The sequence below is a fragment of the Lissotriton vulgaris genome, chromosome 1_1, assembly GCF_964263255.1.
Source record: "Lissotriton vulgaris chromosome 1_1, aLisVul1.2, whole genome shotgun sequence".
NCBI lineage: Eukaryota > Metazoa > Chordata > Amphibia > Caudata > Salamandridae > Lissotriton > Lissotriton vulgaris.
This window is the reverse complement of record NC_141685.1, coordinates 2,135,446,057-2,135,460,202: the sequence shown is the minus strand read 5'-3', so window position 1 is coordinate 2,135,460,202 and position 14,146 is coordinate 2,135,446,057. Positions and strand designations below refer to the sequence as shown.

General features: G+C 44.6%; 1 protein-coding gene across 1 annotated transcript in view; it reads left to right on the top strand.

Annotated features, from left to right (window-relative positions):
- LOC147751715 (cathepsin E-like) overlaps positions 1–14,146 on the top strand; it is a 257,202-nt gene that overhangs the window by 228,999 nt on the left and 14,057 nt on the right. The window contains exon 7 of the mRNA XM_086922026.1: positions 2,633–2,777. Coding sequence (XP_086778152.1) covers positions 2,633–2,777 — 145 coding nt within the window. The remainder of the gene's footprint in view (positions 1–2,632; positions 2,778–14,146) is intronic.

The following is a 14,146-nucleotide window of genomic DNA, read 5'->3' as shown; positions in this document are numbered from 1 at the left end:
GCGCCCTCGGATTGGTCTGTATTTCATGCAAGGACTCCTGGAGGGATCATGCCAGGGAAGCTGCGGGAAGAGAAGCTGGTCTCTCTCCATCCATTCCCTCCCCAAAGGGAGCCAGTGGCTAAGCTGCTGCAGATGACTCTGGATATTTATTTATTTTAATGCATTTTTATATAGCGCAGACTTTACCCCAAGGTGTCTGAGAATGAAGGTATTAGTTCTGAAAGTGTCTTTGGAAGAGATTTGAGGTCAGCTTTGAAGGTCCGGATAGAGGTAGTGGTAACCAGTTTGTTTTGTGCATGGGCCCAGAGAGCTCATGCCAGGGTAGCTACCGGAAGAGAAGTTATACCTTCGTCCGGAGGACAGGGGCTCCGGCTCATTTTTGGAACAAAGTCCCCTCTGGTGCAGAATCCCTCTCGGAACAGGCGTGCAAGCGATGGGGCCGGGAGCTTAAATAAACAAGCATTTGCAGTGCAATAGGACTCGCATTTACGCGAGACCTATTGCTTTGGAAACAGGAGTGCGGTGGGGACGAGATGGCACAAGCGTGAGTGGAGGGGGTGAGAGGGCAAGAAGTCACAGACTGCGGGAGGGAGGTTGTGGGGGGTTTGGGGACAGGGAAGAAAATAGTGTTAGGAGTAAAGGGGCCAGTAGCCATGGAAGGATACTAATAACGACATGGCCGTCATGAGGAGGGACTTATAAGCCTAATCCCAATCGAAAGGCAGCATTTAGGTCAGAAGCCAATGAAAAAGATGGGCAGAGAGTGGGTAGAGATTCCACGAAGCTTCCACACTATACTGTATACTGCATGCTTCGCAAATTGAGCAGTGCATGCTCTGCAACGCTAGGCTCGACCTAAAAAGGAGGGTGGTGTTTCAGAAGAATGTTTGGGAGTACATAGTAGTCAGAAAGGATACCAGAAAGTCCATTACGCACAACACAGCACTACAGCCAATTAGCAAGCTTTGGGATTCTTCCCAACAGCATGTTGAATAGCTCCCTGCAGCTACACGCTACACAACAAAGCAACAGACCTTGGTCGTTTATCCATAAACACAACCCACTGGGCAGCATACAACGATTCACCACTGGTAAATGATAGGGTTACCTATGTCATATTCCTCACTAAGCGATAACCGAAAAAGGAGGGCATTCATATTAATGAACCTCCCTTAAGCCTTAATCTGAAAACTCAAACCCGGCATTAAGATACCCGATTACCCGGACTCCAGTCAACCTGGTGCTACAGAACCGTGTGGAAAGTCACGTTTCCGATGTCCAAAACCACTAATGGGAGATATACACACAACAAATATACATAACGTGCCACGCTACACAGCCAGAATACCCACACACACTTCCGCACAGCAAGCAAACGATTCCTCGGTTCAGATTAATCAATACCCCAAGGCCTCTTCCACAGTAATGGTGAAAAAAAACATCAACTACACATGTATCCTAATAAAGGGCTAGGTCTATGTCTGCACAAACCTGCTTCCAGGTAGCCTTGACATTTGGGATATGGAGCAAGTCTTGGTGTGCAGTTTTCTTTTGGGCAATTACCAGAAGCGGGAAAACAAGAAAGTGAATAAAGAGAGACCTTTGACTGTGTATTCTACAACCAGAAGACCTTGGGGTTATTGCATGTCCCGAAGTCTCGGTACCGATTATACGATACAACCCAAATGTGTCTAGCACACTACAATAAACTTCATTCACTAATGATGACAAGTTTGTTCCATTGATAATGCAAAACCCACTATTAGCAAAACTCTGAATCAACCAGAACAAATCTTTGTTTGGAAATGTACTACTATTTGTTTGTACTTTTGTCGTATAGTGGTGTTGCTTTTGAGGAGAACTCTCTTCACACAAGTACAATTGTTAGACAGTGAGTACACATAAAAAAACAATCCTGTGTGTAATAGCTCCCATTAAGAATGATTATCCTAAGATTTGGGTGTTTATAGTACCTCAGTCGGCAGCTTTGCAGACCGTTGTGGGTGTACATAAATATTCATGTAAAATATTCTTACTAAAATTAAGAATGTTGTGTATAGATTGATTTCCATTGTAACGTCTGAATGTCCAATTTAGGGTTATTTTAAGTTTATTTTATGTTTTTCACCAGTATAGATGGTTTGTAAATGACTAAGACCCTGATTACAAGTTGGCTACAATGTGTTGCAGGGACAGGGGATTGTAATCTAGGATTCTAGCATGTAACCATGCACCAAATGAGGGTTTTCCTTCCTGGGATGGGGAACAGCTGTAGAAATAACTGATGCCAGTTCCTTTTCCAGGCAGTTTTCCTATTTCCAGCAAATAATTTTCCATCTGCTCTGAATAGGTGAAAAGTGCCAGTGGGCGGGAGGCAGGAGGAGTGGTGGGTGATGGTCTGGGGAGTCTGGGCAAGCATTGGTTGCTCCCTGTCAGGCAGGACTATGCTTCATGCTTCTGACAGCCCCAGCAGAACCAGAGAGACTTGTAATTCTGGATTGAAGAATTTCACCCGCAATAATTATTGCTGCAGTTTAATCCCTCAACTGGTAATGAAGGCTCAGATATACATATACAGATACATCGACATAAACATATACCTACAGGAGATTAAATGTTTGTATCCCTGCAGTGTGAAGATCCAAGGAAAGACGGTGTTTTGCCCGGCTGGGTGCCAAGCTATTGTTGATTCAGGAACCTCTCTCATCACCGGCCCCACTGCTCAAATTAAAAAGCTACAAGAGTATATTGGTGCCACGCCCTCATCATATGGGGAAGTAAGTATGACAATTTCTCAAACTGAAGGGATTAGGGCATTTGTGAAATCACTGTGTTTTTTATAGGTGTGGTGTAAACAATCTCGACTTCCCACAATGAAACCATACCTAAGCTACATACCCCATCAGGCTTCCATGGAAATATGTGTATCTATTAGGAGTATGCAAAATTGTTTATTTTCTACGTTGAGGAGTGTTTTTGCAAACTTACAAAAATACAGCGGCTGAAAAATCCCACGAAAGGTAAGTTTTGATGGACACGAAACAGGTAAACTCTACTTTTTGTGCAGGGAAAAAACCGAATGCAAAACCTTGTGTTGTGGGAAATTCTGCGAAATGTTGCCAGAAGAATTAAAATGCCATAAACCCTTACTACTTATGTAGAAATGTGTTAATGCAAACTTATCAGAAAAAAAATCATTGGTAGTTCCAGTTAAGTACTCAATTGAAATTCAACCTTTATGGCATATTTCCAATTGGTAATGGCTGATCAAAAGTGTGACCGTCCCACCTAACATGGCACCACAACATTTGGGCTACTCTGGAACAGTGAACTAAAAAGAGTTAGGTTTACTTGTTTCTTTAAATAAATGACAGTCATTCAGAGTTTTATTATTTTACTCACTAAGACAAAGGCCTTTTGGCACATTCCTGTATGACACAATGTATGTACATTCCGTTGAAGACAAGCATAATGAATGTAAAAGTTGTACCAACGAGGGAATCCCATGGGTTTTGGGAGTCATCAATGTGACAGAGTGCCTTTGTGTGGTTATAAGACGGATATTGAGGTAAAAAACAAAGTTTTCATTATCAAAATGGTGGTGTGTATGAGACAAACACATGATGATAGCTCTAAGGCTCATCTAAGTCCCTTTGTTTTGGATAAATTCCAAGCACATATGTTGGTAATAAACCTAGATGTCTCTAATGAATACAATCTGTTGATACCTTCACCCTAATATAGATTATTTGTTTCTTATTCAGTTTGCATGTAGAATAATAGTAATGAGATAGTACAATATATTGATGCTATTTTAAGATCAAAAAGAGAAACCACGATTGTCCATTTTTGATCTACAGAATTGATGTAGATGTTTTGCCTCAGTATGGACAGCAAAGATCTCGCATATCATAAGGGTTTTTCGTGCTGAGGTCTGAGGAAAATAAATATCTTCATCCAAAATTTCAATTATTTCAGGATCCAAGACATTTCCTGTTAATTATGCAACCAAAAATAAGTCTGATGTGGCAATGGCTAAATAGGTATACTGTTGAAAATATTGATGGATTTTAAGAAAAATATAATAATATAATTTTGACAAGAAAAATCATCTACCTTGTACATTTATTTACAGAACCAATGAGAGGTCGGTACAAACTGTGCCATGGCGCAACAAAACCAGTCCCTAGATTGGCAAGTTTAAAAAATTGTACCAAAGCTGTTTATCATAACCAACTAACCTCCCGGTCACAGGTGGAGAAATCTTAAAGGTAATGTAGAACATTTCCCAACCTCAACCCATCCAGCTCCTGTCACTACCCATTTGTTTGAGGTGGGGATTTCTATCTCACTATAGAGGTGCATGCGGTTTTAAACCGTAAGAGCCAGTCCAGTAGCTCACTGGCCTTGTCACCCAACTCATGCGGATGTTGTAACATATCAAACACAAAGAGATGATGGACGGAGCACTGAAACTTTTCAGACACTCATCCTCAAGGATGTGGCTTGAATCCATCATCGTTCTTTAGCTCACATCGCCACCCCAGTTCAGACCCAGCCATATGCAACTCAGTCTTGACTCTGTCCATCAGGGGAACATCCAGCCCGAACTGCCAAGCCAGGTCTTCTCTGGACAGCAAACAAGCATTGTGGGCTGGTTTCGGGGTAGCACCCTCATCAGCCAGGCTAGCTCGAATCCAGTGGCAAAGTGAGCAAGAGACCCACATTTGGGCATACCTTGCCAACGCAGGGAAAACAAAGCAAACACGAGTACATGAAACCCGGAGCACTAGAACTTTTCAGACACTCATCCTCAGCCACATATCTGTGTTGAATCCATCATTGTTCTTTAGCTCACTTCACGACCCCAGTTCAGACCCAGCCATATGCAAATCAGTTTGGACCTGATCCCTCCAAACCAAACTGCAAAGCCAGGTCTTCCCTGGACGGGAAATAAGCATCCTGGGATCGGTTTTGGGGTAACACTGCTCATCAGCCAGGCTAGCTTGAATCCAGTGGTAAAGTGAGCAACAAACCCACGTCTGGTCATACTCAGCCAACTTAGGGTGAACAAAGCAAACCAAAGTAGATGATGGACGGAGTGCTGAAACTTTTCAGACACTCATCCCTAGTCACAGATCTGGGTTGAAGCCATCATCGTTCTTTAGGTCACTTCACCACCCCAGTTCTGACCCAGGCATATGCAAATCCGTCTTGACCCTCTCCCTCATGGGAACTGTCCAGCCCGAACTTCCAAGCCAGGTCTTCCCTGGACCACAAACAAGCATCCTGGGACCGGTTTCAGCGCAACACCCCTGATCAGCCAGGCTAGCTTGAATCCAGTGGCAAAGTGAGGAGGGACCCACGACTGGGCATACCCTGCAAATTTAGGGCGAACAAAGCAAACACAAGGAGATGATGGATGGAGCCCTTAACCTTTACAGACACTCATTCCCAGTCACAGACGTGGACTGAATCCATCTTCGTTCTTTAGCTCACTTCGCCACCCCAGTTCAGACCCAGCCATATGTAAATCAGTCTTGACCCTGTCCCTCAGGGAACAGTCCAACCCGATCTGCGAAGCCTGGTCTTCCCTGGACCGGAAACAAGCATCCTGGAACCTGTTTCAGGGTAACACCCCTCATCAGCCAGGCTAGCTTGAAACCAGTGGCAAAATGAGCAAGGGACCCATGTCTGGGCATACCCTGCCATCTTAGGGTGAACAAACACAAGGAGACGATGAATGGAGCACTGAAACGTGGAAAGCAAAATAACGATGGATTAAACCCAGACCTCTGACTAGGGAGGTATGTTTGCCAATGTTTAACATTCCATCCATCATATTTTTAAGTTTGATGTTGTAACATATGTCTTGTAATCTTAGGCCGATTAGCGTTTCAGTGCCTCCCTGTAGTTCACTTTAAACCCTACCACTGATGGATACAAAGCTGGGTCAGTCTCCCACCGTTCTCAGCCTTTCCTCCAAAGCTGTCACCTCTGTCTGCAGTCCTTGTCTGTATGGCTATACATACCCCCAACAGCACCAGCTATAAGTTATCCCATTCCACTAGTCTGTCTGCAGCAGAGCCCTGGTTATCTGTGAAATACTTATTAATGTGTCCCCCATCTTTGTACCAAATGGAGTGTCTGCCAACGCAAGCGGTTGTAACCTCCACATGGGTTTCACCAGTTGGGTGTTTCCCCATGAGAATATGACCAACAAAGGACAGTGGTCAGACAACATCCTGCCTTAATACTACACCCCGTGCATGTACCCACGAGAGCCACACTGCCATATATCAGATCAATACTAATTTGGAGAGTGTGTAATGTTGAGCAATGAGAGTACTCACGTGTGTGTGGGTGCCCATTGTTGTAGTTGATTGGCGGTTGGGTGTGATAGTGCTTCCAGCAGTGGGGGTGTCAATCAGTCACTTATTGAATCAGGGACACAGTTAAAGTACCCAGACCAGAAGACTGGGGAATATACTGATTTAAAGAGGGCAGGGGTTAAGGTAGGCAAGAACAGAGCTTACCCCACGTTTTAAGCCTACAGCGCCACTAAAGTAAGAGGATCACTGTCCAGGATACCCTCTATTATTATGTATCGGCCCTCTGGGTCTACTGAAGTGTGTTCCCTCACAATGGGAACTTAAGGAGCCACCCACAGCAGAAAACCCATGGCGTAAGCAGAGTACCCTCTGCCATATAACTGGCCACATCAGCGCTTGTGTAGTCTTGTAAGTTCCTCTGCCACCATATGAATATCCTGCAAGCAGGCAAACTGGACCCGGCACCTTTTTAAGTATTCATGTACTCTGTATATTTTGCAATATGTTCCCAGACCCCTCACATTCCATTTCATGATGCAATATTCCTTTGTCATCATATGTGTTTTGGGTGTTGTGAGCCATCCAGATTCATGCACACAGAGGGAGATCGGTGTAAGAGAGCGCACCCAGAGCCAGCCAGAACCAAACAAAGGAACAGAATAAATATTCTTCAACAATCCCTCAACCCTCGCTGCCCCTCAATCAATCATTCATTTGTAGAGCACACTACTCACCCTTGAGGGTCTCAAGTCGCTGAGGGGGCTGCTACTGCCCGAACAACCAAGTCTTGAGAAGTATCCTGAAGGTCAGCAGGTCCTGGGTCTGTCGCAGGTGGATGGGGAAAGTGTTCCATGTCTTGGCGGCGAGGTGGGGGAATGATCTGCTGCCGGTGGTTGTTCCGTGGATGCGTGGAATGGTGGTGAGGGCAAGGTCAGCGGAGCGAAGCTGGCAGTTCTGAAGAACCGGGTTTTAGAACAGTCATCCTTGTTGACAGAAGTGCTAACGGCAAGGCATCGGGCCATTGTAGACTAGAGCTCACCTGAATCTTGGCTAGTGTTAGCGTAAGGGTGCCATTATAGCATTCTACCAAACCAGCTGATTGGGGGTGATTTGCAGCATGGAATTTTTGGCGGATTCCTAAACCATCACACACTCTCTTCATCACTTGACCCACAAATTCACTCCCATTGTCACTCCAGACCATTCTCGGCAATCCATACCTAGGGAAAAATTCATTAACAAGGGCTTTAGCTGTGGACAAGGCAGTGTTATCTTTCAGGGGGTATGCTTCTACCCATCTCGAAAAGGCACAAACAACCACGAGCACATACTTTAAGTTGTTGCACCTCTCCATGTGGATGAAATCTAGCTGCAAAGCCTCGAAAGGATACGTTGGAGGTGCAAAATGACCAGCTGGAGTTGGGGTTCCCTTACCAGGATTGTACATCAGACAAACCATACAATTCTTAACCAAATTCTCTGCACATTTAGAAATTCCAACATTTTGCCATACTGGAGCCAACTACTTACAAATCCCTTTCACACTGATACGAGCCATTCCATGAGCCATCGTAACCACTGGAAGCACATACGCATCAGGTAACAACCATCGCTGATGCTCTGACAACTCAACCCAACAACCATTCGAATCCAATTTACCCTTACTTTCTCTCCATTCATTCAACTCTTTCTCTTGAAGAACCGGGTTTTAGAACCCAGCAGTGCCAGGGATAACGCTCGATGTCTTCGGATTCCCCTGCCTCGGAAAACAGAGACACGAGACACTTCTTGATGACGTCAAAGATCAAGTTTATTGGCTGCAACCAGGAACAGAGGTCTACGAAGCACAACATGGGTGGCTAGAGACTGCACAAATTCAATGAGCGGAGCATGGTCTTTTATGCCAAAAATCACATTCCAGGCTAGCATCGATTACATACAAACTGACCAATAAGATCGTGACATTTCAAACATATCGCATGACGACAATCCCACTTTCCGTTGTCCAGCCCACCAGAAATGACCAAGCACATTCCAATATCCTGTTCGATCTAGCCGGACAAACCCATCATAAAGACCTCAACCCAAATCAGTGATTAGGCCATAAAGGAAGGAACAGAAAAAGATGAGAAGCAAGATAGAAGGGTGGGTGCATGTACCATAAACTCAGCAATGTCCTGCTCTTTGATCTTTATCTGACCAGCTGTTTAACAAGGAACTGGCTGAGCGAGGTCAGCCTCGGGCAAGGGAGTCAGTTCGGCCAGGTCACACAAGAGTCAACTAAGGTGTACGGGCCCCAAGGACTCGTTCGGCCATAGTCATCGTCCTATGTGAGGGCAACCACACAAAATGGCTGCCGCACACAAAATGGAACCCGAGGGTTAAAACGAAATCCCTGAATATGTATTTTTCTCATTGATCGGTTATGGCGAAAACACTCGTACATACCGCACTCGTAATTTGCGGTCCGCTGATACCAAAATTGTCTATATCCGACGACCTTTATTGCACGGGTTCAGAATTTACGAACCACGGACCCTCAAACTACGGAACTACAGACCCTCCTTTTGCCCTTACATAGGCAACAAACCCAAACCCATGTCAGTCTGAATCTAGGTCTATATTCATCAGATCATCGATATGTTGCTGTAGCATCATCCTAGTACTTAGCCCCTCTCTCTGGACAGGTTTCCTAACACACGAAGTAGCACAAAGGCCACATATAGCAGGAGCACACTGTACACAGAGACAAAACAGGAAAAGGATAGCTAAGATCATCCCAATGACCATCAGAATCTTCCATCCCCACGTGGATATCAATCCCCAAAACCATCCCATCAACGACCAATCTCCCTTGTCTATATGTACAGACTCGGAGATCTTATGTAGCTTGGAAATGGCCTGGAAGACTGTCAGAGCGTTGTCTGGAATGAAAATGCAGCAGCTCGATTGAATCAATTTACACACTCCACCTCTATCTGCTAGTATGACATCAAGAGCAACTCTATTCTGAAGTGTCATAAGGCGATCCGACTGGAGCTCAGCCATCAAATTACTAAGGGCACCGGCAGTTTCGACTACGGTGAACTCAACCACTCTCGTCAACTGGTGAATGTTCCTGCTGTTAGCCATCGGTCCCCAGAACAGCAGAAAACCTTTAAAGAAATCTTCCAACTCTTGCCCTGCGGTATCTTCCTTACTGAAGACACCTCTAGCAACTCTCATCTTATGGTAATCTGCCGCAGCTGAAAAAGTGGGAGGCAACAGGAAAGAAACAAAATACGTGCCCGAGAAATCAGGGGGCAACCATTTATATGCTTTTTCGTAGCAGATGAAATAGGTACCCTTAGCTGCTAGGAACGCTGGGGAAGTCTGAGACGCAAATACATAAGTCTCAGTGCGGACACTCTTCCCTAACTGAGCTCTCGGATTCTTGCCATTACCTTGCAGACAATAGCGACCCTGATGGGGCACTATCCAAATCGGTGGAGAACTTTTCACTCGCTGGTTAACACTCAGACTAACTCCATATCCAGTAACGTTCCAACCAATGTATGGTTGTCTCTCATCTTTCGGAATAGTCTCATACGAACTAGTTCCTTTGACCATGTCGACTATACCCTTGGCCAGAGCACTATTCTTCGGATTATCTTTCGCTGAACGTTGGGGATAGACACTATGGGCATAAATGAACATCGTTCTATATGCCCAAATAGAACCATTAAGGCTAAAAGGCAAAACCAGATACGGAATACCTTTATCGGTCGTATGGGGCATTAGGCCACAAATCCAACAATTTGTCGTGTTCATAACTAGCTGGTGTTGGTGCAAAAGTTGAATAAAGAAATTGTTAGCAAATTCCAATCTTCTAACTATTTCATGTTCGGGCAGAGGGTGAAAAGAATGAGAAGAAATAGTAGGAGGAGGTATAGGTTGCATAGTGGGCACAAACGTCACTTTAAAAGAAAATGTCACATAACCAATTGAAAACATCATTAAGCTCAGCAACATAAATAAACACAATATTAGAAATCTTTTTTGTGTCATCAGTTTGCAAATTTTGCTCTTAAAGCTTATTCTTTCAACAGGTCTCTCCAACTCGAAGAACTCCATCCTCACTAAATATGCTGCTCGCGGTGGTAGGGTGTTCTATGCTTAGGAATGCCTCTGTCAGCCCAGGGCAACTCCCTTAGGCCAACCAGAACCTTCGACCTAGTGTCTCAGGCTTGCACTCCAAAGACTTCGGCAACAGAGACCCTACAACTGAACCTGGATGGCGGTTCAAAAAACTAAAATCAAAGTAGTTCCTCTGAGGAGAGTTAACCTGCAAACAGAAAAATCATAAAAAGGAAACTTTACACTTTTATTTGTCCTGCGACTCTCGGTCGCAAATTATAACGTTCTTTGCCAGGCAATGTTTGTTCGCGGAACAAGAGTTCAGGTTCAGTAGTGTTCAAACGATTTAAAGGAGGCACAGCTTCTTGAAGAATATTGTCACTTTCTTTCTCAGTGTTCGTTCCAATCAAACGGGCATCGCTGAAAGGCAGAAAACGAGGCACGGTCTCAGTCTCAGAATCTGGAAGTCCCTACTGGACCCACCGGACGTACAGCAAGGGCAAAGGAGCCCTTTTGCAGTGTACGCCGTGGATCCAATTCTTTTTTCCGTGCACTCGTACTGTGGAATGTGTAGATAACAAAACAAGGACGGGTCCTGTCCAGCGGGGCTGCTCGTTCTTGCTCCGCTGAAAGTCATTGACGAACACCCAGGAACCAGGTTCAATGGCATGTCCTGGATCTTCAGAAGCCTGTGGTAAACTGTCATGAACCTGTTGATGTAAAACACGCAATTTAGCTGTCAATTCATACAGATAATCGAGCAACACATGATGTTCAATCTCACTGAATTTGGTCGGTTTTAGCACACCCCAAATGTTTGCCGGGCGGCCAAACACGACCTCATACGGACTCAAACCCATTCGAGAATGCACAGTCATTCTAGTGGACAAAAGAGCTAAAGGCAGAGCATCTGACCATTGTAAACCAGAGCTCGCTTGAATTTTGGCCAATTTTAATTTAAGAATGCCATTATAGCACTCGACTAATCCAGCTGATTGGGGGTGATTTGCAGCGTGGAACTTCTGCCTTATTCCTAATCCCACACACACTCTCTTCATCACTTGACCCACAAATTCACTCCCATTGTCACTCCAGATCATTCTCGACAAACCATACCTAGGGAAGAACTCTTTGATAAGGACTTTCGCTGTGGACAAGGCAGTATTGTCCTTCAAAGTTAAGCTTCCACCCATCTAGAAAAAGAGCAAACAACCACTAACACATACTTTAGGTTGTTGCACCTCTCCATGTGGATGAAATCTAGCTGCAAAGCCTCAAACGGATACGTTGGAGGAGCAAAATAACCAGTTGGGGTTGGAATTCCCTTACCAGGATTGTACATCAAACACACCATACAGTTCCTAACCAGATTCTCTGCACACTTAGGAATTCCAGCATTCTGCCAAACCGGGGCCAACAACTTACAAATCCCTTTCACGCTGATATGTGGCATTCCATGAGCCATTGTAACCACTGGAAGCACATACGCATCAGGTAACAACCATCTCTGATGCTCTGACAACTCAATCCAACAACCATTCGAATCCAGCTTGCCCTTACTCTCCCTCCATTCATTCAACTCTTTCTCTGTAGCTTCAGCTTGGATGGATTTCACACTCTCAATTGTATCTTCACACATGCTTGTATCTGGAACCCATCTTGCCGAACCTGCAACATACATTCGGCTCATCACATTTCTCGCAGTTTCTTTCGCGACTTCATCTGCAAACGCATAACCACGGCTAACATCATCCGTAACTTTCTTATGCGCACTGCATTTCACAATCGCTACTTGCAATGGCAAAGTAAGAGATTCAAGGAGTTTATTCACCAACTGTCCATGCTGGATTTTCGTCCCATGCGAAGTCAGGAACCCACGCTCTCGCCACAAACGTCCAAAACTATGAGCCACACCAAACCCATACTGGCTGTCAGTGTACACATTTACTCGTTTTCCTTTCGCCAACACACATGCTCTCGTTAATGCAATCAACTCTGCTGCTTGCGCTGAATTATGTGGGATCCGTGCAGCTTCAACAATCGTATGCAAAGTCGTAACAGCATATGCCGCAGTCGTATCACCATTCGGAAGCTTGAAGCACGAACCATCAACCCACAAAGTACCATCACACTCTGGAAGAGGAGTATCCCTAAGGTCAATCCTCTCTTTTGTTTCTTCCTCAGTTCTAAGGAAACAATCATGCTGTTCATCATTATCTGTCTCAGCTGAAAGTGGCAACAACGTGGCTGGATTCAACGTGTTGCATCTCTTAATATGCACATGACTTGCTAACAAGGTCAATTCGTAACCCGACAACCGAGCACTAGTTAAGTGCTGTGTCTTGGTACGATTCAACAAGGTATCCACTGCATGTGGAACCATCACCATCAGAGTATTGTCCATAACCAACCCAGCAGACTGTCGAATCGAAACAGACGCTGCCTCTGTAGCTCTCAAGCAACTCGGCAACGCTCTAGCTACCGGATCCAAAGTCGACGAAAAATAAGCACATGGACTCTGCTTATCGCCAAATTGTTGAGTCAGAACTGACAATGCACACCCCTCTCTCTCATGGACATACAATGTGAAAGGCCTGCTGTAGTCGGGGGTACCCAACACAGGAGCCGAACACAATGCATCACGCAATTCTGAAAAACTCTTTTGACATTCGTCAGTCCAAGGAATAGGATTTGGAGTATCCTTAACAGTAAGAGCTATCAAAGGCTTCGCAAGCAAGAAAAATTAGGGATCCACTGTCTACAGTATGATGTAATACCCAAAGAAAGCACGTACTTCTCTCTGCATCGTAGGCACACTCATTTTTGCAATAGCTTGAATTATTTATGGGGTCAGTTTCCTTCCCTCCTTCGATAAGAGGTGACCTAAATAGGTAACTTCTTGTCGACAATATTGCAACTTTGAATGAGAAACCTTATGATGGAAATCAGACAAGTGGCATAACAATGACAAAGTAGCCGCTCTACAAATCTCTTCTTTGTCAGCAGCGACTAACAAATCGTCAACGTACTGTATAAGAGCAGCACCATCAGGTAAAACCAGCAAGTCAAGTTGTGTCTTCAAAGCTTGGCTATAGATCGATGGACTCTCACAATAGCCTTGAGGAGCGCGCTTAAAGCGGAAACTACGTCCTCCTAAAGAGAAGCCAAAAATATCTCTACTCTCCACTGCAATCGGGATGCTGAAGAAAGCATTCTTCAAGTCAATCACCGAAAACCACATGGCTGCAGCCGGGATCATAGTCAGTAAAGCGGTGATATAAGGTACAACAGGAAATTGCGGAACAACGATCTTATTCACTTTGTGAAGATCTATCACAAACCTATATACAGGAGGCTGTGAAGAATCTGTCTTCTTCAGAACAGGCAAAACCGGACTGTTGCACACATTACCTCTCGTTTCCTCAATCACACCTTTCTCAATTAGATCATAGATGATCGCCAAAAGTTCTCTCTCACCATCACTCGAGATATGGTACTGTGGAATGCGTGGTAACCTAGCATTTGCTTTCAACGTCACAACATATGGCGGAATCTCTAAAAGACCTAAATCGTTTGGACCAGTAGCCCAAAGAGAATCAGGGAGAGAAGACAATTCAGGTGGAAGTCGATCTTTAGATATATACATCGGAGAGATCACTCTCTTACCCAATGTAAGATGTACTCCCGAAGGAGAACAA